Genomic DNA, 26,682 nt, shown 5'->3' on the forward strand with positions numbered 1-26,682 from the left:
AACACCTATCTCGTGGGCGTAAAAAGTCTGCTGACCTTGAACTTTACCGCGGCGTACAAAGTCTGCCCGTGCGAACGCACGCTAAGTGTCAAGACAACGTTGGACAGAATTTTATAATTCATACGAAATGTGAATTTTAATCTATTCCGACTTCTTAAAAGTTTGAATTACTTTTTAATCTGTTAAATTTTGTGTTTAAAATTATTAGCACAGGGAAATTATAATCAGCCTTTTGACTGTTATTTTTTTTTATTAAGTCGACCTATGTTTTGATGTAATACAGTGTGTCCTTTTAAATTAATCATCAATTACCGTAAAAAATATTGCAGTATATCATTTAATACACATATTCTCTCTTCAATCTCATAAATACGGAAAATAATAAACCGAAATCTGTCAATCGGAACTGGAATTAACAATTTCCATTTATTGCAATAATTGGTTATAGGAATCACGTACAAAGCGATATTACACGTGCGATTGCTGTTACACTAATTGCCGCTACTGTAATATGTTTGACGTGGAAGGACAAATTAATTGGTTAACAGGCCGGCCACACAATCATTCCCGAGTTAATACCGGCCGGCTCTTTACGCTGTTTGCTGCCCTCCGCTATACAAGTGTATACGTTGGTGTGTTCCTTCGCACTTCGCTCGAGTTATTGATTGTATTGTTTAAATATGTATAAGAAGATGTTATCGTAATAAATTAAATGGTCCGATATTCTACGTATGTTTTCAGACAGTTTTTCTATGAAGGTATCAATACCTTGTTTAATTTTGTAAGATATTCGCAATCTAATAAATCGTTAATCGAACGATTAAACTGGATACTTTAAACGCATAAATTGAATAAATAATTTACAGTATGGTAATACAATATTAATATGAAAATAATAATTCGCACAAAACTCTGTAACCATCGAACGGTTCTTGCGGCCATTTTGAGGTCACGCCCAATGAATAATGCGCCGAGGCCATTAGCGGTCATTATATGCAAATAATATTACACATTAGCCACGTTTTGGTACTGTTACAACTCATTTATTTTAAATATTTTATAGTTCAACGTCTAATAACTTCATAAACATGTTACTAGTAAAGAATTTGCACCCTAATTACGTTCAGGGGAAGAATTAAATTCGAATGACAAGTCGTTCTACTCCTGCCAATTTTAAAATTAGGAAAAATTTGTTGAAAACTTATCAGAAAAAATTGTAACGTAGAACACATAAAGCGTGTTCCTTAATAATAGGCAACCTACAACTGAACTACAAATAAAAATCACTACCATATAAAATGTTTTAAATTTCATATTCATAAAATTACATGCTGATACATTTATTAAAAGTCTTGCAAAATAAATATTCTAAATAATAGTCTAATGATACATAAATTGAAAAACGGAATGATGAATGTATGACCGATGTCATTACTCACGAAATCTGCTAATGGGAAATATCGTTTATGTTACTTTTAATTGTATTTATGAATTTTTAACCTCGATTACTATGTTATTTTTATTATTACTATGATTTCATTTATAAAAAGGATTACTATTAGAAAACGTATAAGTGTATCTATAATAAGCAAATATCAAAGGATAACTTCATCGTTTATTTTTCGGAAATGCGAATTACGGATGAGACAGTGATAATAAATGTACTGGACTCGACACAAACAATTCGGAATCGAAAGCAAAGAGTACTCGTCTCGTTTGCGGACATCAATATTACCATCCATTAAAGCAAATCTTACTTAATGAAGCTCGACAATTAAGTAATGAAAAAGTTTAAAATGTACGGATAAAATTAATCAAGGGAGCGCGAGCCGTCAATCGAATGGATGTTTTATGTCCCGTGGGCGAGAGTGGCCTCCAATTTGTCCGCAGTTTTTTAATTAGTATGAATGTAAGAGAAAACGAATTGGGTCCATGCAGCCGGCGGCCGGTACGGTTTTATTTTCGGGTTCGCAAAGCATCGGTTTTCGAATAGTGACGTAACCTTGGTAACTGAACCTAACTATAGCACTGTGTGGCCAATGTAAACCGGTTCTTAATTAATTTGTCTTGAAATAACAATTTGAAATTACAATGTGTAGAAATTACACGGACATTGGATGTTACGTTTAATTAGTGTACAGCGTCTTCAGTACTTAAGCTACACTCACCCCGAAGTACTAAGTATATTATTGTTGTGAAATGTATATATTTCTATTATGTGTAGAAATTAAATAGTGGTGCATTTTTCATAATTTATTAAACAACTGTTAAGATTTTAGTATTTGCTTTATTCATTCCTAACATTACTTACATATAATATTAATTAACAATTAAATCTAATAAGAGAATATCTACTCGTATTTAACTTATTTAATGTTATGTGATAAACGAATTTGTCTCATTATTCTGTAGAAATGTATAAAGACAATAACGCTATTCCGTATGCAAATGCAATAAGGTCCGTGCAACGTGACTCTAAGACGGGATGATGTTCCGATTCCCTTAACTCTATGCAGGAGTTAGGGTGAGTGCGGGGGCTGAAGGGGTGTGCGCGGAGGGTGGCGGTGCAACGTCTTCCCCCGCTCCCGGCTCTAATTAGGCTCACATTCTCATTCCGTTTTCGCGTTTAATTTCGCCGGCGGTTTCGCCTTAATTACGTTATTCGCGGCGGGCGGGCGCCGGGGAGTCCCCGTGCAATGGAACCCGAGACCCGGTGACCGATACGTGTTGTTGCTTTTATTGTGGCCACTTACTTTGTTACTGCTTAATGTACATTTGATAGGAACAGTTCATACATTGACGTGAATGCTGTATACGTGTAATACGTTACGATAGAGGTATCGAAATTTAATTAGTCCTTTGTACTAAGATGACTGTTACATTAAAGATTGTTCAATGTTTTTGCATTGAATAAAATTGATGGTAATGAATTTTTGATCTATAAAAAAAACATGTACTCAAACGTAAAGCAGATATCGTGTTAGTGTCGTACCAATATTTATTGAGAAAACACAAATAAAGTCGTATGCCGCTGCATCGAATAATAGCGTATTTGAAAAGGAACGGAGCGTCTATGGAAATATGTAAACTCATCGAAGTACGTCCCTAACGAACGGAGCGTCGTGGAAAAGCGCGGAAATAAAACGTTCCACTAACAAGATGACTTACAGTTTCGCCTCCTTAGACATTCGAATGTGCCGTTCATCGTTGTAATTGAAAAAAATCACTTACCAGGTAAATAAGGGCTCGCGTAGCTATTGCCGGTTGCTAATAAGATTTTTAAACGGCAACAAAGTATCCAATCAATGGAGCTTGAATAATGAAAACGGCACCTGCGAGGTTCCCAGCCCACCCCAGCCGGGCGGCAGTCGACACGCACTGCGTTACCTTTGACACGAGTAATAACAATTTGCCACATTTATATTACTACTGTTAGTTACGCGCTATTTATTACCATTCGTTAATTCTATTTTTAACTCTTTACACCTTCATTTTAAACTGTACATTTCGACTGTTTAACTAAACTGAGTAATTTCGATATATTAAGACTATTTTCATAGCAGTTATGATAGACAATTATTATTAATACATTTTACACCGGTTAGTTACCTAAGACATGCTTTTTCGTAATGAGAGAAGCAATTGAAGAATGTTAACCGCAAATAAGTTTTCATTAAAAAAATTGTAATGTATTCATATCCACGAAATAAAAATAGTATGAAAATGTCATGTCTAAAAAATAGAATGAACATGCTGAACCCTTGAGTCACTTGAAAATAGAGCATTTAAGATCGACGGATCAAACTACCTAAATCCATACCGCAGTTTAACACAGCCTGGGGCTAAGATAACAATCTTAGCTACCTGCTTCGTATTTCGAATGTCTAACACGTGTTCGCAAAATTAACAAAACAAAGACATTAATACGACTACCGTAAATCGGCGGTACTCGGAGCGATTTAACGAAGCGAGATAGTTGCGCACGCGACGGCTCGCTCATTAGTAGACACGCAACGCAGCCGCGGGGTGTTCTACACGCCACCAATACCTGGCCCTTATTGCCTTCATTAGGCTCGCCCGCCGACCTGTAATCGCTTTCCACACGCTCGCAACTCTCAACCGCTCAGCTCTACAACTTCCAATTGATATGCCATGCCACCACTGACAGCGGTTATGAATACCTGCCCTTAGTTCGTTGTATAACCGTCTTAATATTACATGGTCTGAATTCAAACGAACGCTATAAACGTTTAAGTACTTATTTCCTTGGGCGAACCAGTTTAAGACATTACGTTTAGCAAACCGAATCTTTGCAAAAGAAAGGGCTACCAAAATAATTGTCTACTTTAGTCTCAGAGAAATAGAATTACAATCTAAATTAATTACGCTTTTAAAGCGTCCGTTATTCTTAATTAGTTTCTGCACCGCAGCGGAAGCTCCCGAGCCCGCCTCGCGTTCTCTTAATGAAGGGTAGTTTCAAATCAGTGCGTTTGATCAACTCTGTGCAGTCTTAATTACGGCACCCGTTCCGCGCGGGACAATCCGGTTATTTATGACTACATAAGCTTGATTATTCTTTAATGAATACTTGTTTTAAAACGTTTAATTAAGTTTTATGGCGACAGGGCCGCTCAGACGGCGTCCCGCCGCTCCGCCGGCCGCGAGCTAATTGGATCGGGTTGACGCACTCCGCGCCCCGCGCCCCGCGGCCCACTACCCGCGCCCCTCGCACCCCGACACTCTTGCCTCGCTTCTAATTGTATGAAATTGCTAATTGGAAAATTTTATAAACGCGGCCGCCCGCAGGCCTACGCTGCTCCGCTGCCCGAAAGGCCGTGAAGAAAAATTAATTCAAAGGGTCAACCTGTTTGGAGAAAATTTTCTATACCCGTCAATGCCATTATTATTTGTGTCGGGTAAATTGAGTGCCAAATCTTTCGTCCCCTCGCCGTAAAAAGTTTAATGAAAACTGTTTCATTGCGCGTCGACTCGACAAAATTGCCTTCACTTATGTTTTTCATTATTCAACTTTTGTATCATTTTTATTTTCATTTTAAAAGTGTGCATGTAAACCGTTTTAACTCAACACTAGTCAATAGGTAGAGTATAGTAGTATGTTCTAGAAGTGGTATTGTTTTGTGTGCAGGGCGTGTAGTTGTGGTGGTGTCGGCGAGCGGTCGCCGCCCCAACCGTCAAGCTGGCAGCGAGCGCGCTGAGCATGAACCCGCACTACCACGGGTACGGGGAGCTGAGCTCGCCGCACCCGCCCTCGCCGGAGGCAGCATTCGCCGCCAACGGGCACGACTACCCGCACAACAACAACAACCCCGCTCTCAAGGAGTGCGCCGGCTGCGGCGGCAAGATCGTGGAGCGCTTCCTGCTGCACGCGCTCGACCGGTACTGGCACCACGGCTGCCTCAAGTGCACCTGCTGCGGGCAGGCGCTCGCAGACATGGGTCGCTCCTTCTACTTCAAAGGCGGCATGATATTATGCAAAAACGACTATACGAGGTATGTCATCTTACTACAAATTTTTTGTTTTGATTGAATTTTTGAAGGTATTTACTATTCTATAATTATTTTATTTTTTAAAATCGTATTTGGTAGATTAAGTTTAATTGGCAACTTTTAAAATCATACCAACATAGAACTTCCAGGCGTTTCTTACTTTAGTCGATTTAGAGACCTTAATAGGATAAACGTTTCGACCTCGTTAAAAATTGTTAATTAGCGTCCACTTCGACTCACTTTGCGGCTCGAATCACGTTCGATCTCTGACTTTGATTATCTATAAAAGGTTCGGTTTTTAGTTTGTCATCTAACGATGACAATAGCGTGTCTGTCAAACGTTTCGAACACCGAAAAAAGTATACCGAGAAAGCCGCGGGCGCATTGTTATGAAAATGCCTCGAACCGTTGTATTTTCTACCTGAGAATCGAGCAAAAAGTAACAGTTTTGCACGCGGCGGCCGATCGACGTCGTCTCTCGGCCCCTCTAAATTGGATTCGTTAAAAACGCTAAGGACTAATTTAGGACGTCGCCAGCGAAGTTTTTACTTCATTCTGCCACTAATTAACCGTTCCGTATAGCTGTACCATCTACCTACCGCCGCTGTATTCATTAAATCGCTTCACGACGCATTAGTTTCACCGAAAAAAGAACGATAACATCTCTGAATAATATTACGACATACTGAACATTTTACAACAAGGATACAAAATGTCTGTCACATATCGATTTTAATCAACATTTAAGTCGACAAAATACTTCTCACCCACTAGGTAATAAATAAAGCTAAATAAATGAATTAGATAAGATAGAACATAGAGAATATTGAAATAGTAGAATAGTGTCACGCGCAGATCTCACCACGTGGACCGCAGCTGGCTGGCGAGCCCCCTTTGTGTTAATTAGTCAGACTAAAGGAATTCTCTACCCAATTATCTGAATTTTCAAACGTCACTAAGCAATGCGACCTATCATTGCCATCGTGTATTTTCACATAATTATTTTTGTCGTATACAACTATTTTAGAATGTGGTTTCGAACAGCTAATTAATGTTGACACAATCAACATATCCTTTAAAGTGCCTTTGATCCCTCTATTTGTCGTTCATAAAGGAAATATAAATTCGTTTTACACTGATTTCCCTTGTTTACCGGTGGTCGTGCGCCAAACTAGGAGCGAAGAGTGGGCCGACCGCGGCGCGGCTCGTGCGTCGTAGATTCGATAAAGCTCGTCTCTCAGTTGACAGAGACGGCGCGGCCTAACGAGCGGCGCGGGCTGCGGGGCGGGGGCGGGGGCGCCGGGGGACGCGTGGGGGATGAAGAAGTGCGGTTCCGTGCATGTCTCTGCTGATTGACCCGCGTCACTCGGCAAACAACAACTAACGAGTCGGCCCCCGCGCCTCCAGGTGCGGTATTACGGTAATTCGCTCGAATCGCTCCCGCGGCGGCCGCCCCGACCGCCCCGGCCGCTCCGACGACTTTACTTACACGTCTTCCCCGATTGAGACTCCTTAACGAAATTAGCGCTTTCTCACGCAAACAACCGCCGGCGCGCTTCTCGCCTTTTGTCTCGATGTGATGGATTGCGGTCTGGCTGCGTAAAGACGCCGATGACGCTTCGCGCTGCTGATTGCTGTGTACGCATGTAATTAACCGAGAATACCGCCTTCCGATTCCTACAACGGGAGAAAGGCGTCGAATATGTTAAACAAATATTTAGCTTTATTAAAATCTTATTAGGATTTATAGCCTGCCTTATCTCTTTAATGTAGTAATACGGCTTTGTTTGAAGAATTTGTGTTCGGTATTACGAGACACGTACGAAACAATGCAAGAATGTTGTGCGCCTACAAACGAACCGGATACGTACAGCTACGTCGACGTCAATCGAATCAAATTATTCGAGTCAACTGGCAATCAGAAAACTCGTAGCACGTAGCACATCTACGGAGCTCGGACATGGACTGATTCTAACCAAGTATCTAAATAATATAACCGTAGAAGTTTGAAGATATATTTTTTTATTCTACTCTTTAGTTATTCACTAATTATCATATTATTACAAATAAGTTTTTCTATGCTTATTTAACAGTTTTTTTTAATCTTTGTATTTTAAATGATTTTTGGGACGCAAATAAGTCTTGATTACTTTTTTCATTAGATAGGAGGGAAACCGAACAACGGTCTGCTTAATTAAGTTACTATTAATAACTTACAAATGTTAAATTGAACTATGTGCATTTTATCTTCTAAATAATATTACGAAACAAATAATGAACTAACAACTGTAATCATAGAACGGTAAAGTTAGTTACGCATCATACCCAAATTGTTTATAGAGAACAATTAAAAAATCCTTATTGCTACAAAATAGATTGATCACGCAACAAGGGTTGCCATGGTTTCAATATTCTACGTACAGTCTCTCTTGTTAATATTAACAAGATTATTTTTAGAATAAATGTGTATCTATAGGAACACGATTCAACTATGATATCTAATAGTAGTTAAAACAAACCTATGTTTAAACTTTGAACATTAGTAAATTGTTCTTGGACAATAGAGCTTTATGATTTTCTGAAATTCAATAATGAGTAAAATAAAAATTCAAAAACTTCGTAAAAATATTGGGTTCGCAAAATATATTGGGACTCGTTCTCCTTCGTTTAAAAAAAGTTAGTAATTTATTCATATATAGTATTCGGGAGGTGTCCGACATTACTGTACGGATGTAGTAACCTCGGGCACGTCCAGGCATTGAAGCGGGTTCGTTAGGGCGCTGCGGGGTGCGGGGGGCGCGCGGCGTCAATCAAGGCAATTGCTGCTCAATCGGCAATCAGCCGCGCCGCTAACGACCCGCCTCCGAAACCAACTTCTTACTACGATCTAACGCGGAGTTACCTCGCAACTTCAGTCCGCACATTTGCAACTAGTTATAGTGGATAAAATCTTTTTATTGCCCCGCGACGTCATATACGAAATTTGTAATTCATGTTACGATGTTTCTTTTTTGTTCATGGTAAGTCATGTTAATGTTGATAGATTTGGAACCAATAAATAAGATCGCGCAATTAAAAGAAAAATGTGCGTAATATCGAAACACAATAATCTATACTAATATTATAAAGAAGAAAGTTTTGTATGTATTGAAATAACTCAAAATCTATTGGGACGATTGTAAAAATTCTGTCACCGTTAGAAAGGTAATTTATCTGTGAGTAACATAGGCTATATTTTTAAATTTCACGCAGGCAAAGTCGCGAGTAACAGCTAGTTCTTAATAAAACGTACTAGAGATATAAATAACATTACCAAACCAATACGACTTAGGGTCCTTCAAGAAGCGAGCTTATCATTTCCTCAAAGGCCGGCAACGCATCTGTAGTTCCTCTGGTGTTGCGGATGTCCATGGGCGTCGTTGACCACCTTGGTGTACACGCCGCTCGTTTGCCCCCTTTTACTATAAAAAAAAAAAAAATAACATTACATTATTAAAGAGTTAACTGTTACAATAATACGTTTATTAAAAATATTCAATTTAGAAATATCTACCATAATACTATTAGTATAAGAATCGTTATCGTCTGGCTCTGCGATGCATCTATAACTGGAAGCTCTCGATTCCTGCTGATGAGTGAGTATTGGTTTAGACATTTCTAATTTCAGATCATTAAGTAAGTCCTACATTGAAAAGCAATTAGCGTTTGGAAATGCAATATAAACATACAGTATTCAGTTCATATTGTTAACAGAACTGAGCAAATATTCTGTTCACTGCACTGTATTTAATAAGCGAATACATCCGTATTATGTTAAATAGCGATTATCATGTCACAAACATAATTGTAATTTATGTGAAAATAAAAAGCTTTTACATCATCTATATGTGTAGTTACCAATATAGTATTGTCTCAAATAATTTACAACTGCTAGAGATAAATACGATAATATCTAGATATCGAGCTAAACCGTTTGAAACGATATCGCATCGCATCGCACAAGGCTTCGGTATTGGGACGAGTATGGCGACATCAATTCACGTACAATGTCAATTTGCACAAGAGAAACGTTCGAGCCGGGACACAGGGCCTCATTAGAGGCGAGCGGTTGCAATTAAACTGCGCGTCTTTTGCGCCTTAACGAGCGCCCAAATTGGAGCCCGCCCGCCCTGGACACGTGCTTTAATAAAATACTTTTTGACGCCGCACAATAAATATTTCGCTATATTATCGTCACATTTCATTCACACGCCATTTTTAAAATTATTTTTAACATTTTATTGCTCTCACTGAGGTTTAAATTTCACTAAAATTTTCTAAGAATCTTGATTTACGATGAAATAAAAGTTATATGTAATTTAAACGTATGCAGAACAAAGTGTATTATATTTGATTTTAAAAGTAGATTTTTCAACGATTTTAATTTTTATTTCGTATCAATAAATACATATTTAAGCAACATGGGTTTGCATCTAATGTTATTTCAACTAATTACTGATTCCAACCGGCATTGCAGAATTTATTATAGTCGCTTACATGCAAACCTTGTGCGTGCAATTTAATTGCGATATCGAAGTTAGAGCAAGTTTCCTTACACTGGGTCCGCGTAAAAGGCCCGTAGGATATGGCTTCGCGATTAGATTACGCCGGCGGCGCATGACCCCAATTAATTTCGTTTGTCTCTTTGTCCGTCCGTCGCCGAGCCCGCCGCAGCGTCTAAACAGCGTCCGGCAAACGCCAATCTCTGTTTGAGATTCGATTACTGATATCCACTTCGTCTATACCAGTGACGGCCGGCGTTTAGTTTTGGTGGCGTCCCGCCCTAACTTATGAACTATATTTTACTATCAAGATTTGGAGACCCTTTTGTTTATATTCATGTTTACAATAAATTAAACATTAATTATCACGATTAATTCTTTGCTTAATCGTAATCTTGAATTTTTGTTTCCACGCTGAAAACATCCTTCCACGAAAGTGAACCACTATCTATCAATATCTTTGGCAACCTAATTTTATTGTTACCTAATTATGTAATTTTAGAAGTGCCATACTTGTTTATGATAACATTTCTACGTTGACTATGTCTTTTTATGCAACCGGAAGACATTAACATATGTACTTATATGTATATCCTTGAAGTAATTAATACGTATTTTAATAGTACCTTTGTTCGATCGGTATCTGAGGCAGTCGACCTCGCCTGCTAAGATATATTATCTTCCGGCGGCGACGCACGCGGAAATGCAACGTTTAACACATACATGTAATATTATGTTACATTTAATTAGCACAGCGACATTTAATAGTAACCACAATCAGGTATTCAAGGATGTTATTAACTCTAAAAATTTTCATCAAATAAAAAATGCACGGCTTTAGAAAACACAGATTGTGTATTGTTTTTTTAAATGCAAAATTAATTAATCACATTTTTATAACTTAATATAGTTAAAATGGTGATATGTGAGCAATGGGTGCGAGGCGGTGGTATGACGGTATGCAGATTTAACGACGCTCCTGCCGGGGACATGATATGTGCCCCGCACACATGTGCTGATGTGTAAATCAATGCACTAAGCGGATATACCCCTTCAAACATACCCATATTTTACTCAAATTAATCCTCTATTGTAGCAAAAAATCTACTTGCTATTGCTCGCGTCTTTGTCCGCGCGAAAATATAAATTGTAACTAATATAGCCTATGTTACTCAATGATAATGTAGATATTAATGTTGATTTTTTTTTTAAATCGACCCATTACTTTTCGTACATTATACATACAAAAATACAAATCTTTCACCTTTATACTATTAGTATAGACAAGGAACATAGGTCAGATAAGTTGATTAAATTAGTAAATTTTGTTGAATTAGCTTAGCTTCACAAAGTTTTCATCACTTCCGCACGCCTTATAGAATTTTTTTCCTCTCTACCCAACTATATCTACTTCGACAAGAAACAAGCACTACCAGTACAAGTTTGTTCTTATATGTAACGCATTATAAATTGCATCTAGTTCAGGGAATTGATAAATCCTATTGGTTTCAATGTTAACGTTTTAGGTAAAGTTGTAGTTAACGTGATATTTGTTGTGAGATATTTGTCAGCATCAATTTAGCGATGTCGGTGTCTAACATGTTCGTGGAGCGTCTGCGGCCCGCTGTCGCTGTCGCTGTCGCCAAGTCGTGTTACAGAAAGCCACGAGGAATTCACGAGATGACCCAATCTCGACCTCTCCCTCCTCAGCCTATTGTTAAATAAATTGACGCTACCTACACTTCCCTTAATTGATACAGCTCGTCTTCCATTTTCTTATATACGTTCAGAGTAATATTGAACATTCAAATATAAACAACGATCGGAAAAGCATGTTATAAAATGTTTTCCTCTGCTTGCAGAAGAGGTTGTTTGTTTGCACACGTTATTGCATATGCATAAGGGAAAATTGCAAATATACGCCTGTGCCCAATACACGAATCAAAAGTTCAATATCTGCAATAACAAAATGGTAAACAGTCGACACATAAATATATATTTATCACAAATCTAAAATTCAAATTATACAAACTTCATTGATTTATGGAAGTACATCAATTAGGAATATCGGTTGCACCAAATATGAACAGGAAACACTAACAAGGGATAGTTGCGGCGTGCGGTGGCTGCGGGGGGCGCGGGGGGCGCGGGCGGTGCGGGGGACGCGGTATGTGATGTTAATTAATAACGTCTGTCTCACGAGCGCTAACGACGCCGTCACGACTACATTATTTAGCCACCTGATTAGTTCGCAGGAGGCACCGCTCGCCGCACCACTAATTAGTGAGCGAGCACTGCCATGCTTCAATTCAATTTCTAGCTGCACTATTGCTAATTGCCAAATATGTAATTGATGATTTATCATGGCATCGTATGACCTGCTGTGCACACCTATTACGTCCAATTCTACATCCAACCAGCTACTAAATAATAAAAAATTAAACAAAATCAGATCCGCGCTCTCGTGCGCGACGCTTCTGTCAACAGCGGCGATTTTTTTTCTATTCTATTATTAAAGCGTTTAATTTAGGGCAACAGTTTTACACACAAAACGATCAAAACGCAATCGCTCCGCGCCGCTCGAATAGGACAGGAAACCTATTCGAAATTGATATGGGTGGAGCGCACGGACGCATTGCCGCGTCGCGCCTATGCAGCCTCGTAAACGCCGGCCGCTCGCTGAAAAAAGCCTTAACGCATCGCCGCTTCGACGTTTAATCTGAAACTCAATTCTAGCGCGTTACGGTCAGCGTTGGTCCGGCGCGGCAGGCGCGGCGCGGCGGCGACTGCGAGACGTGTTAGGTGGACGGACGAATTTTGTTAATAAATAAACGCAGTGCCCGGCGCTCGGGACGGCCAGCGAAAAACGGTAAAAAAGTCGCCGGTGAAAATTTGGCGCAAGTATGACGGACGAAGCTCGTGACACGTCACTAATCATTATTCGATGGCCAATTCTGACAAAGGAATTTTTAATAATAGTGGAGATACTGCCGTCGCCACTTGCTGAATGTCACGCACGTGTCACGCTGGTTGAGCACTAGGACCTGGACACGGTGTAACACGCTGACAGCTGTTGAATACACTTTATGTATTCCGTTTGAAGCGATACTGCGTCACACTGAAGAATGATATCATTAATTTATGGGTACCGTTTAATTTTCTGTGTTCATAGTTGATAAAGTTATGCTTTGTCTGTTTGAAAGATAAAGTTAAAAATTAGATAATTACATGTCGACACTGAGTCCTGGGGATAAAAATATACATTATAGTTACTGCTAAAAAAACAAAATAAACCGATAAACTAGTTAAATTAAATGTACACCACCCACACAAACATCTTGTACATTCTTAATGTTCGTGTTGTATTTTTAAAACGTGTTTTAGTGAAATTACTTGTAGCGCATTCTCGACGCTCATGTAATTAAGGTTGTAATAAAACTCTTTTCAGAATTTAATTAACTTAGACCTAACATTATTAAAATGAAACAATGTATTATCTTCGTAATTCCAATTACCACTGCCTTGGCTTGTTTCTGTTTTGCGATTAATTTGTTGAGTTTTTAATTAAAGTATGATGTTTATATTAATTATACTATAATATATCTTTTAAATATAATACCAACAAGCTCGTTAAAGTCTTAAGTCTCTTTAGTAGAGACATTGATAGACTAGCTTGCGCACGCGACTCCGTCCTCGTGGAATAAAAAAACTAAAGTGAGTAGACTATGTGTTCTTACAGACTATTATCTACATCAATCCGAAATTACATCGAGATCTGTTCAGCAGTTTAGGCTACAAACTCTAACAAAAATCCATGAATCCATCTAAACTTTTGCATTAGTAACATTGACTTGGAATATCGAAGAGGAATTTGGTGTCAAGTTACCGTAAAACTGTTACTATTACATTTACATTCATAGTTTTCCAGTAGCTATGTTTAATAGGTTTACCTAAAACTGATAAGTGCTTGCGGGCATAGTTTGAGGAAAGCGTTGCTTTATACGGTTTCTAGTAAAGTAACTGTTTCTTAGTAGAGCGACCACAAAGTACATTAAAATACTGTTCACGTAAAAATCCAATATAGACATCAAAATATCTACTTACACGTTTAATACGATCTTTAATACTATCATATTTGTTTACTTAACAAAACGAAAAACTGATATTTGTATCATATCTTCCGCGCAATTTATCAATCGTTTAAAAACACCACAAACCAAGAAAATATAATCTGTATAAATTAATTAATACATCACAAGCGCGTTAGAACACTATTCATTAAGGCAACAGTTTAAATTAACGAAACGTAAATTTGATTAAATGCGTAGCGGCAATAAGCGAGTGCTCGTGATGACGATCAAATCGTATCAATTAAGGGGAAGCACTCGGCAAACTCGGCGCGAGTGTCGGCGGTACGTTAGCTAGTTATAGATCCCGCTTCTGATCTTAATTAACCTCATGTGTTAACCTCGCATAACTATGAGACGCCGCTCTCTCGCACTGAGAACTTGCCACCGACTTCCTCCACCTCACTATAATCACCTCGTACAAGCTATACGGTAATTTACACCTAATTCATTAGATTTTGGTTAGTTTTAGTACTTTAAAAGTATAAAACTATTAGATTAACTAATTATATATCATACCAATATTATAAATGCTAAAGTTTAGATGGATGTTTGTTAGAGTTTGTAGACTAAACAGCTGAACTGATTTCGATGAAATTTGATACAGATCTTGATGACAGTCTGGAAGAACACATAGGCTATTTATTTTCGATTTTTATTATACCACGCGGACGGAATCGCGGGCAAAAGCTAGTGTATATTAACTGAACCATGTACTAATAGTTATAGGGAGGCAGAAAACCAGCACGGCCTTCAGTGACAAGCTGGAAGCCACATTAGCTAAGCCTTCTTCTTTTGGTCAAGAACTTATTTTTTTTATTTCATTAATGTTTTGTAATTTTTTGTATGTTTTGTTTTTGGCCAGTAACTAGTGTTTTTTTATTTGTTTGTAGTTTAGTTGAACAATTTTCAGGTAAAGGTTAAGTATTAATTTTAATTTCTTAAGCCTTTTGGACTCTTTTTCATTAATATCAGTTACTTATACTAATATCGGCCCTTAGCGAGTATGTAAACAATCTATCATATTGATCCTGTCCAATATAAATTTGCTCTGTCATACTTTCATCATTCATCTTACCAGTATACCGATTCCAATAACATTTCATAATAAATGATATTATAAATTTTTAGAAAAACTGAAAGAATTTATGCTAAGCTAATTAAAATACGTTCAGCAGAAAACAACGAAAGAGCTCTGCGTGTAAACTGGTCGTATTTTTTTAGTACATTTATATAGTGTCATAAATCAATGTCTCCTCGTGCAATGTCACACACAGAAATAGTTTTAGCGGTTGCAGATACTGTTTAGGCCGCCAACACACAACACGCGAAGCATTATTACAACAAAAGACAAATTATAATCTTCCAGATAAATACTGAGAAGGCTTTGAAGACTACCATAAATAGTGAAATTATAAGCTTATTTCCTTTTAATTAGGTTGATGTTATCTAAAGTTACGAAAGTTACAAGGCCTGGTAACAATATAATAATTTGTTTGTCCGTTCGTGTGTCGCCGGCCTACGAACACGTGCTACCACTTCCGCTTCGAATTTATCATAAAACATTTTTAGAATTGTTTAATCGCTTGCAATAAATGACATTACATGGTTAACCTTTATGGATTTCAATGTGTTAAATGGGTAGTGCTTTTAGGTGATAAATTGAATTATAAAAACAACAACTAACCATTAAATAATGTACCGACTTGGAAATTTTTCACATCTTAAATCAATCACTTAAATAATAATTAATTAGGGTTACTGTACAATATTTTACTATACCAGTAGCGTGGTTTCTATTTCATCATTCATTTATTTTTATGATAAATCTGTTCCGTGTTACACATCCACATCTTCAATAGTACATGTGAATTTGAACATCAGCTACAGTAAATTGCAATCGAAACATACCTCGAGGTGATCAGTGATGTATGGAGATCACAATGCACATTCTTCGCTGACCACGAACCGTATCTCACGCGGCGACGAGGCGGTCACCAGACGCGTCTATTTCGAAACTTTCTAATACCTAGTTCATCAACGAATTCATTATGTCGTAAAAGAGCGTGCGCGAGACCGAAATATCGTGGGGCTCGTAAAACCGCTCGTAAAGACGTTTGTTTACTAATTCGAGTGGGGCAGGTGGGGCGGCCGCGCACGCGAGGGATGCTGTTAATAATATATGATGGTGTATCACTGGCCACACCGTGTCACACATTGAAAAATATCTTATCATTCATCTCATAGACTAACAGGAGAGTTAACTACAGTTCTCTACTAAGTTAAACTTTTTTTTTATGCACTTATAACTCTATAGACTAATCTGCTTTCAAAATTGTCATCCAACGACTCATCAGCATGTATCTAATAATAGAAAGCACTCCTATCGTGGCAGAGGTATTCTTGATGACTTGATGATGTCCGTGTCCTTGAGGACTTGTTAAAAATTTGGCGAAGAATTTTTAAATTGTATGTAAAATTTTGAGTGCGTAAGTTCGTCCGATGTCCCTGATTATATTTAGAGTTTTACGACAGCGGGTACAGTCGTAATATAAAACAAAGACAGTGGGCGGAACGCGAGTGATAGTGTAAAGTCGGTCGTTAATAAGTAACAGGCGAAGTCGGCGCGGGCCTTCAAATTGCCTCCTCCGCAGGTCACAACTTTTAATGAGGCGAAATTCCCCGTCGGACTCGATTCACGTCGCCGTCGCCGTAGCCGTCGCCTTAACGCAACCTGTTCGTTAGCGCAAAAACGGGCCACGCTAACGCGCGATTAGAATACACCCCCGATGCCGGAGACACACCACGAACGTAAAATATTCTAGTATGTCGTCAAATCTCAGAAATCGTAAGATTCATTTTAAAATTATGGAGAAACTACCGGCATTATTTCTTTACCTTTACGATGACATTGCTGGCATAGTAAAGAATATTCCCATACTGATAATATATCGATTAAAAGCGATGACTTCATTAGTCATCTTCTAAACATTTTGTTCTCCCCTCCAGATACTCCAAAGAGTTAGGAAAGAAATATTTTCTAGTTCATTTATGTATAAAAGTGATGCCAAATTCATATGGAATCTAAAAAAAAAATGTTTTTTCTTTTCTTTGCTCAAGGTTTCATGAAATATTTTAAGATAATATTTGCCAATTATATCATTCGTAGCTCATATCCCACTATGTTTCTTATTATATAAAATTGCTCGTCATTTATTCAAAAGGCAACAAATGAAATATTTACTAATTTTCTTGAAAGGAACTTATTAAGTCTTCCTACTCATATCGTAATAATAGAAATGCGAAAGAATTCAATATCTTTGCTACACAACTTAAGTATGAGAATGTTTTATTACGAAGCTTGAAAAATATCACGAATTTCGTTATGATAACATCTTTAGTCTAAATTTATCAGGAAGAGACATCTAAGCAAATCATAGACTAACTATTGAGGTGCGCAACATTAAGAAAATACATAGATGCGCTGCCAGCTTCAGTGCAAAGTCTGCAGCCTAATAAATAAATTTTATAAAACCTCCCAAACTTACTCCTGTGGTATGTACTCAACCTAAGCCAAAAAGATAGTCCCTCATTTGTGGCGCGGGTTTTCTGTGTTGTTGTCACATTAGCGAATAACTGCGAGGCCAGGTCCGCCGATACGTTAATGATGTCGGCGGGATGTCTATTGCGGGTAAAAAAGTCTTTGTGTTGCTCCGCGCCCGTCGGCGCAGCCCCCGCACCTCATTCCCCTCTCCTGTCTCATTCAGAAACCGCCACGTGACTTGATTCGCGGATTCCTTCGCCCGATTATCTGTGAAATTTAACTTTAAACAAACGTTATAAAGCTAATAATCGTTAGAAACAATTATTAATAAACCATACCACTATCACGATGTCATGTTCTGTTTGTAATTGTTATAGCTATTTCAATTAATATATGTCATCTCTAAAAATATTTGGAGAGTTTTGAACCTAAATCTCACAGCGTTACGGCAAGCGACCGTAACCGCTAGAATCTAACTCGTCAGTATTAACAAGTCTGCTATATTTGCATATCGATATCAATCTCTATAAATTAGTTTCTGGTACACTAACAGTCATTTATTAAAACAAACTTGCACGGCTCGTTAGTTAAACAGAAGTTCGCAAAGTAAGCTGTTAAACGAATGAAAATGAAGTCGATGTTTATTCATCGAGCGAGTCTATTCGCCTATAATCTCTGGCGGAATCTAGTTAACCGGCGGGCAACTCATTTTTCAAGTCCATAATTTATCGGCCGATATCTGGGGGCCGTTACCCTCCGGTGCCTGTCGTAATGAGCTTGTAAACAACACTCTAATTAAACTCCTTAATCGCAAAACTCAAACGGTTACCGCTTTTGAAACAAAACCTCGCAATTTTACAGAGCGACCACCGCGTAAATAGCCTCCGCTATATCGAAGCGGCGATCGCGGCTCATTACCTCCGCCCCCCTTCCTAATTAGACAGCCCCTCCCCTCCTCCCGACTCCCCTCTCCCACCGCCGCCCGGTTGACCCTCCGCCGAGATTGTTTTCTAATAATTCCATTATCTCGCACGTTTTGTTGTTTCATTGCGATTTATTACATTCTCGTTTGAAAGTTTTATACGAAAACGAAGCTGGGACTTATTATTATACTTTTTATCACATATAGAATAATTAGCTTAGTATGTTTCATATTAAATGTGTCCTCGTCATATCTAACTACTAGCTTTCGCCTGAGACTCCGTCAGCGTGGAATTAAAAAATAAACGAAAATGAGTAGCCTATGTGTTCTTCCAGACTATCCTCTACGTCTATGCCAATTTTCATGGAAATCCGATCAACCGTTTAGGCTACAAACTCTAACAAACAACCATCCATCCATCTAAACTTTCGCATTTATAATATTGGTAAGATTACATACATGGTGATCACAATTACGGTTCTAGTTATTTTTCTTCCCCAAATTATAGACGAAGAGTATAGATTAGGTAAGTGCAATAAAAATAAAAGATTTACAAATACATAAATTAAAATTAAATTATTAATTGACAACAGTAATATCTGTAGGCATAATTTATCACCTTTGTCCCTGCGGTGGCGACAACCGCGTAGGCTTCTATTTAATTTAAAAAACGAAACCTCGATATTAATTAAACATTAATTCGCCATAATTCCAACTTCTGATAGCGGTTTTCGTTCACGTCTCTCATATAATTTAAAAGTGACCGTGCAACATTTATTGGCCATAACGAGTTTGATTGCCTTTACATTCATAAACGATATTAATGGCGTATTAAATTAAAAAAAATATATATGCCCAGTCAATTTTACTACTTAATGAATTTTCGCATATATTATACTTGAATCTAGAAATCAACATATGTGTGAGCTTTTGATGTAATTGGTTTAAATTAATGTGCTATTAAAATATTTTTAATTAGTATCATAGCTACTTAATTTACTTAAACTTGTTAAGCATAAATTTAAAATTCAACTAAAACTGTAGTGACATTCTTAATACAAATCAGAAATTCGATGAAAACAACAAAAGAATTATTTGCGAAAACAACTTAATTACTTAAGATTAGAAATAGAAAACTTTTATAGATTTAATTGCCACTCAATTAATCGATCTGTCGCCGAAGTATATTCAAATTGGCCCTCATTTCTGTGTGCTGCCGCGAGAGGGCGCGCACCTGTGAGCGCGCCGCACGCCGCACGCCGCACGCTGCATCCGGCCCGTCCAATTACTGCGCGCCTTTGCCCTAAATAAAGGATCCAGTAACGATCGTTACCGGACACCGCTCATGCCGACGTCGAGTTAGTTTCACTAATGACATCATATGAGAACCGCATACGCTGACTAAGCACCACTTTGACTAATTGCAGTTGTTCGTTAAAACCGTTCTAGTTTATTCAAAATCTTAATAATAAATCTAGGTATTAATATGAGTACTAACACCAACTCTTAAAGGGATGCCTTTATTTCTCTGTTTATGTTGTAAATTTGATGTAAAGCAGGAACGTTATTTTCTATTAGTTGAAAATCTAAAATCTGGAATGACATGACTGGCTAAAACAGCATTACATTAACAAAATTCAATTCTTCTAGTATACAATTTGGTAAATCATAGGATATATCAACGTTAGCAACAAACTTGTTAGATCTAGAACTTTATTAACGGCACTATTAATTTATCTAGACAGAAAACACGACACTCTCTAGTCTATAAGTCATTATGTTGATATACATTTCCTTCAAATATTCAAGTGATTCACTTTGTATTTTAACGGAAAGACTTCTGACACACATAGTTTTCAAACTTTCGTTCATTGGCGTGTCATTTACACAAAAAAATACTTGTTTACTACAACTTGCAACGGTAACAACTAGCTACGTTTTACTGACATCACCACCTTCTATCCCATTTATAGAGGGTTTATTTAGCGCGGGAATGTCTATAAATGTCGCCAGATAAGATCAACGCAGGAGTCTCGCATCGGCACCCTTTATTTACTTAATCAGCCTGACGGACGGACAATGTCCCATTGTATCATTATATTGACAGACAAAACTATAATTGGACCACATTATTTATGTTAAAAAAAACTTTGGTCCGCATATTTTATTTATTTAGGAGATTACCTTTTTAAGTTGCAATATAAATCAATATTTTTTAAAAGTCTTCTGTTATTTATAAAGTAACATTTGAACTTAAGTACGAATAAGAATTAGCATAGAAAGTAGTTCGATGGTTAATCGTTGCAGCGTCAAAAATGTTTAATTAAAAAGATTGATGCTTACCGGTAGAGCGGGGCACCAGAAGTAGAGTCGAGTTGCAAACTTATCTAATTAGTTGGCGGCAGGGGGAGACCCGCGCCCGCGGACTGCGCCGGGGCTAGGGGGCGAGGTGCGGGATGGGGCGCGGAGGCAGACGGGGGCAATTAGCGGTGATAGTCGATTAGCTCATCGTGCGAGTGCGGCTTTTGACAAATGTTTCCAGTAATAAATTATTATTATTTATGAATGTTACAGTTAATTGGTGTAATTAATACGTGACCTCGCCAATTAAATCGCTATTTGACCAGAGCTTGTTTCAATTTGACCATTACATATGTATGCAAATTATGCACTGATAATTTTGTCTGAAGATATTTTTATCTAATTTCCGGCCATTAAGCAACAAAATTAGAATTAAAACACAATAACTAACCTGTTTCGTGCTAAGCTTGTTATAACTTTAAAGAAGGTAAGGGATCTAAATAAAAGAAGCACGTAAGCCGACTATAGGAAACAGTATTTGAAAGAAATTGTATCTATTTATAGGCGTCCTTTGTGTTATGCAAGATTCTAGACTAACGTTCTAATTAATATCAAATCGATACCAACCCATTGATTAAAATGTAAAATGTACAACATTCAGCGGCAATAATCATAAAGCTAAGCAAACTGAGAAAAAACATACTAATATGGAAATTCAAGTTTGTTACACAAGATACAATCCGATGTAGGGTCATTAAGTTTAAAAAGGCGTTATTAAAGGCCCATATTTATGGTCAACGTTTAACATAAGTATGTTATCAATTAACTATGTAGGTTCGTTACCAACATGTAAGACAATTAACTTCTTTCGTTTCCACAAAGTCTGTTTCGGAAGATTGATTAGTAGAAGTTTATTAATAAAGTCTGGCCGCTGTAATACTGAGATAATTAATTCGTAGCGCAAGTTAATTGATAAATTAACATTAATTAGAAAACTTGTGCCTACAAACTGCTGCTCGGCTCCAAATTAAATTTTATTTATAACCAACGGATCGGTCTATGAATAATGGCCTCGGTTTGCCAAACGTATAACACAAGTAATAGCCTATTAAAATATATGTTTATATTTGTAAAGACTAATTGATATAAATCCTAATGAGGGTGAACAGAATTAGAATTTAAAACGTAATACGTAAATCAGTCGCAATAATCAGAAATAATGAAAAGTAGACAAGTTATCTATCTGTGAGAAAAATAACGTTATGTCTTTAAAATACAACTAGCTGTTCGAGTGCGGATTCATCCGCATCAAATTATAAAAACTTTATTTTATTGTTTACATTTGTCAAATTATCAATAGCAAATGTCAAAATGACATGATATTACAAACCTCGGTAATCTTGCTTCCTTGATGTTGGCAGCAACTTATAGTCTCTTTCCCACATTAGGGCTTTTATCCAATATATTTACCCCTAAACTTAGCGGCGTGAAAATATATATCCTAAAGCGTGACGTAAGTGAAGGGCTTTATATTAAAGAAAGAATTATTCAAAAACATTGTGTAATTGCTGACATCTTAGGCAACAAAGAAGTGTGTGTCTACCCTTGATTATAATAGTATAGATATCGTACATTCGTAGTGCCATTTATAATTATATGAATAATATAAATGTATATTTAAAAATAAATTCACAAACACGTAATACAGCAATTGATACAAATAGGCCATAAAAAAGATTAGAGACGTGAGAACATTTTAAACAATGAAACATCTACTTATAATTCGTTTTAATCTGTTTGAAAATGTACTACAGGCAATTTCGCTTCGGTAAAATAATCTTTTGATGTACTTTCTTGTATATTTTTTTTTAAAGTCATTAAGCACATGCTGTTCATCGCGTCGTAAAATTTGGAGATATGTAGAATAGTGTAGACATGTAGACGCTGGCTGCACAGGCATGGCGAGCCCGCCCTAACACTTGTCAGGTTTTTCCGCGGGGCCGATGTAATAGTTCCGCTAAGCGGCGGCCACTGGAGTAGAACAAGCGTTTAATTAAAGGCCGCTCACCTCACGGCCCGTTGTCGGCCGGCTCATCGCATGCGCCTTAATTAGTTTCAGCCCTAACGGGCTTATTTTGTTTTTCTCGGATAATTTTTAATTAAACGCTTGATTAAAATGAAAGTTTGCGTAAGTAGCGGGCGGAGGAACAATCGGGCCGGAGTTTAGGATAATGAATTGATGGTGTTACTTCGCTCGCTCCGCGCTGGCTGGGGACTTAATTAAAAATCGCCGATAGAGTGTGTAGAGGGGAGTTCGGAACGAGTTTATAGAACTTAGTCCGGAGGCTCTGTTGTTTTACTACCTATGTCAATTTGAATACGAGATTGCTTCACGGTTCCGTGTTAATGTTTATCGTAAAGCCCGAAATAGTTTGTATTTTTTAAACTCGACTGCACCAGTCTCCATAAACTGACAACTACCTGCTCATATTGTAACCATTTTAGATGATTACTTTTTTATGGACTTTTTAATGTGCTTCGTAAAGAATTGGAACTGCGTTACCATTTAACGTCTGTTTTCCTGAGTTAATTTAGAAAGTATCTTTTACATAACTCTGTTTTTAATTGTTAGGTTTTAGTCTTGAGCTCTTTTTAATCAATTGTTTTGTATTATTTAAATTTTTACATTCATTATCAGTCATAAGTCGTCCACTGCTGAACGTAGGCCTATTTTGAAATTATTCCAATGCAACGGGTTATTTTTTTTAATTAACCTAACAGGAGGTAAATAATTTAACATCTTAGCAGCTCTATAACTCAATACAGGCAGTGCTATTGTAACAATGTCATTAGTAGTTTCACGTGTTTTTATGACATGTTAAAATTTTCCACAACTCCGCGCTGCGAATGGGTAATCTTAAAGAGGCAACAGGCATATTTAATTATAAAAAAAAACTTAATGAATAACTAATTAATATTGTGAATGTGAAACAAAATTATGCTGCGATAGTAAAAGATAATGTTAAATAATCGGTATCTGCCACAACCTTTCATTATGTTTGAGTGTAGATAGTACAAACCTGAAAAGCGCCTGATTTTAGTGAAATCATAAATTTAAAAATCAATGCACTAGAGCACATCCACGGTGGGCTAGTATAAGTCCTGCAAAGACCAGGATTTAAATAGGCTTGACTAGCTATCGCCATATATTTAGATTGGATAAAAACATAAAACATTTATCAGAGGGCAGATTCATTCGCGGTGGTGCGTCCTGATTGAGCCATGCAGGCTTGGTGGCGGGCGCGGCGCGGGCGGCACATGTCATTAAATTCTTGGCTTGTCGCCGGCACGCGCCGCTAACGAGTTTCTTGCTAACGATGCGCTAACTTGATACACCGACACCGCTCTCATGCTAATTTCACACGAAGGCAACAGTGACCTAGAGCAGTAGGGAGTGAAGTACTACTTGCAATGCAAGGCATGCTTTAGGTTTTGCATGAAATTTTTAACCTGCATAATCTAAAACTATACTGTTTGAGACAATGATGGCAAGATTAATACATTATGCTAAACTTAACGTACCTACTGCCTACTGCTCTGCAACACAATGTTGTCTTCGTGTGAAGCAAGCATCACTCCGAACTCGCATTGTTATAAACACCGCTAAAAATACATCCCATATGCGGTTTACCTATACCACATGTGAGACCTAGATTTAAGGGAATTTTAATTGTCCGGTTTTTTATTTTGATTTTGTACTGAACCCAAAAGGTTCTCTGTCACTATGAAGTTTTGGGGTTTAAAATATGTATTTAAAAATTGGAATTCAATTAGACATACATATGTCCAACACCTATCAAATCTAACAGTACTTCTATGTCAAATAAAATTTAACGACTTTGATAAAAATAATTACTTAAACGCTTCTGCTTACAATTAGAAAAAAAGCAATGCAATTAAAAATGTTTTTTTATAAACGTTTGCCTTAGTATACAAATTAAGATATAGAAAAGACACGTCGAAAGATATTGAAAGGTCGCTATCAGAATACAGTTCAAATAACCCGCAAACAGACAATTCGTATGTTAAAATATACAAACATGAGTCAATGCCCCCTATATGTCAAATATATTTCTAATACGACTTGTTATCACATCTATTCGCCCATTCTTAGTATGTTTTCCATTAAAAAATGAAGAAAACTATAAAGATTTGATCGAGTTGCCGAAGGCCGACACGTTGGGCCAGTTCATTTAATTTATGCAAATAAAAAAACGAGCAATGGTCAGTTGAATTAATATTCAATAATGATATCGATTTAGAATGAAATATGCTTGACTTTAATGATGATATCATTAAAAACGTCAATTTTGAAGATAAACATGTGTCTTTTAATAGTGGCTTAATTTATTTTATGTTGTTTATACAATATATCTTGTTACGCAAATATTGATACAAGATATGTAGCGCTTTCTACCATTATAAATAATTGATTAAATATATGTTATAGTTTCTAAAAATGTACAAAGCATTTAGTACTAAATCTTAGTAATAGTAAATATCAAATACACCGTCTCTCGAACATTCTTATTCAGAAACGTTCAAATATATTACACCTTTTCCTTTTTGTCTAGTATTGTATCTGATAATTATATATCGAGGTATACAATAGCATATTAAACCTTTTAAATACACTAATATATAAATTGAATAATTTATGACATAATTATAAACCATTACGAAGCTATAAATTATCCGATTCGATCAAGATCGTTACAATTTATAGAGTCCGCTATGAATTGAAGGCTTTTATAAAAATATTCTAATCTATAGATTATAAACTAATTTATACATCTAATTTATTTAGCGATACATGATTATCTCAACTTCTTAAGGCCTAATCTAACTTATTTAAATCCGAAATCATAAATACTCTTAAGCTATCTCGGTGCTATATGCCATGATCAGCTTATTTCTTATTGGAGAGAAATATTAGTTTAAATAACCTTTACTAATTAGATTTATCGCCTAAACCAAGTTGTGCGAGTGCTAGTAAATAAAATTACGATAACGAGGTCAGAATTCCTCGCATCTTCAGCAGTGCGGGCCCAGCGGCGGCGCAACAAGTTACACATCTCGCGCCCGGACGCCGCGGAGGCTTTATTGAAAGCGATTCGTCTCCGATCACCTCCCCCTACCCCTCCACCTCTCCTCCACCCACACCACGTTCCCATACTTCATCGAACCACTTAATACTTTTCAGGCAATTTTCATATTAGCGCATTTTATCACTGCGATATTAGTTCGCGTAAAGTTTCTTAAAGGATTTCGCTCCGACACAAGCAAGTTTCATTTTATTAAGTGGATAAGTAATACTTTATACAGTGTATTTAGGTATAAAGTTTATTTAAAATATCGTGCTTTATAAGGATTAATATCTTTTATTGGTAACCAAACTGCTACAGTTATGTATTTTTGTTGAACTCAGCAAAATTTTGCATAATTTCACTTCCCTCATCTCAAAGGTGACGTTTTATATATTATCTTAGCATAAGATGACTATCTCGATTTTAGGTTGTTGATCTTTCCTTCTGTAGAACTCAAATATGTTAATCGTTTATTGTAGTCGTAAATAAATGTTTTATCATGTTTAGTATCTATGTTCGCTAGTTCTCACAATCCATTAACACAAATGAGGTGGTAAGATGTTAACAATATGTGTCTGAATATATTCCTCAA

At 37.1% G+C, this 26,682-nt stretch overlaps 1 protein-coding gene across 2 annotated transcripts in view; it reads left to right on the forward strand.

Moving 5' to 3' along the window:
• Window positions 1-26,682, forward strand: part of LOC106099741 (LIM domain transcription factor LMO4) — a 121,498-nt gene that overhangs the window by 65,663 nt on the left and 29,153 nt on the right. For both annotated transcript variants that reach the window (XM_013278381.1, XM_013278380.1), the window contains exon 2: window positions 5,147-5,511. In XM_013278381.1, the coding sequence (XP_013133835.1) occupies window positions 5,219-5,511 (293 nt within the window). In that variant the 5' untranslated portion in view covers window positions 5,147-5,218. The remainder of the gene's footprint in view (window positions 1-5,146; window positions 5,512-26,682) is intronic.

The sequence above is a fragment of the Papilio polytes genome, unplaced genomic scaffold (assembly GCF_000836215.1).
Source record: "Papilio polytes unplaced genomic scaffold, Ppol_1.0 DF824102.1, whole genome shotgun sequence".
Taxonomy (NCBI): Eukaryota; Metazoa; Arthropoda; class Insecta; order Lepidoptera; family Papilionidae; genus Papilio; species Papilio polytes.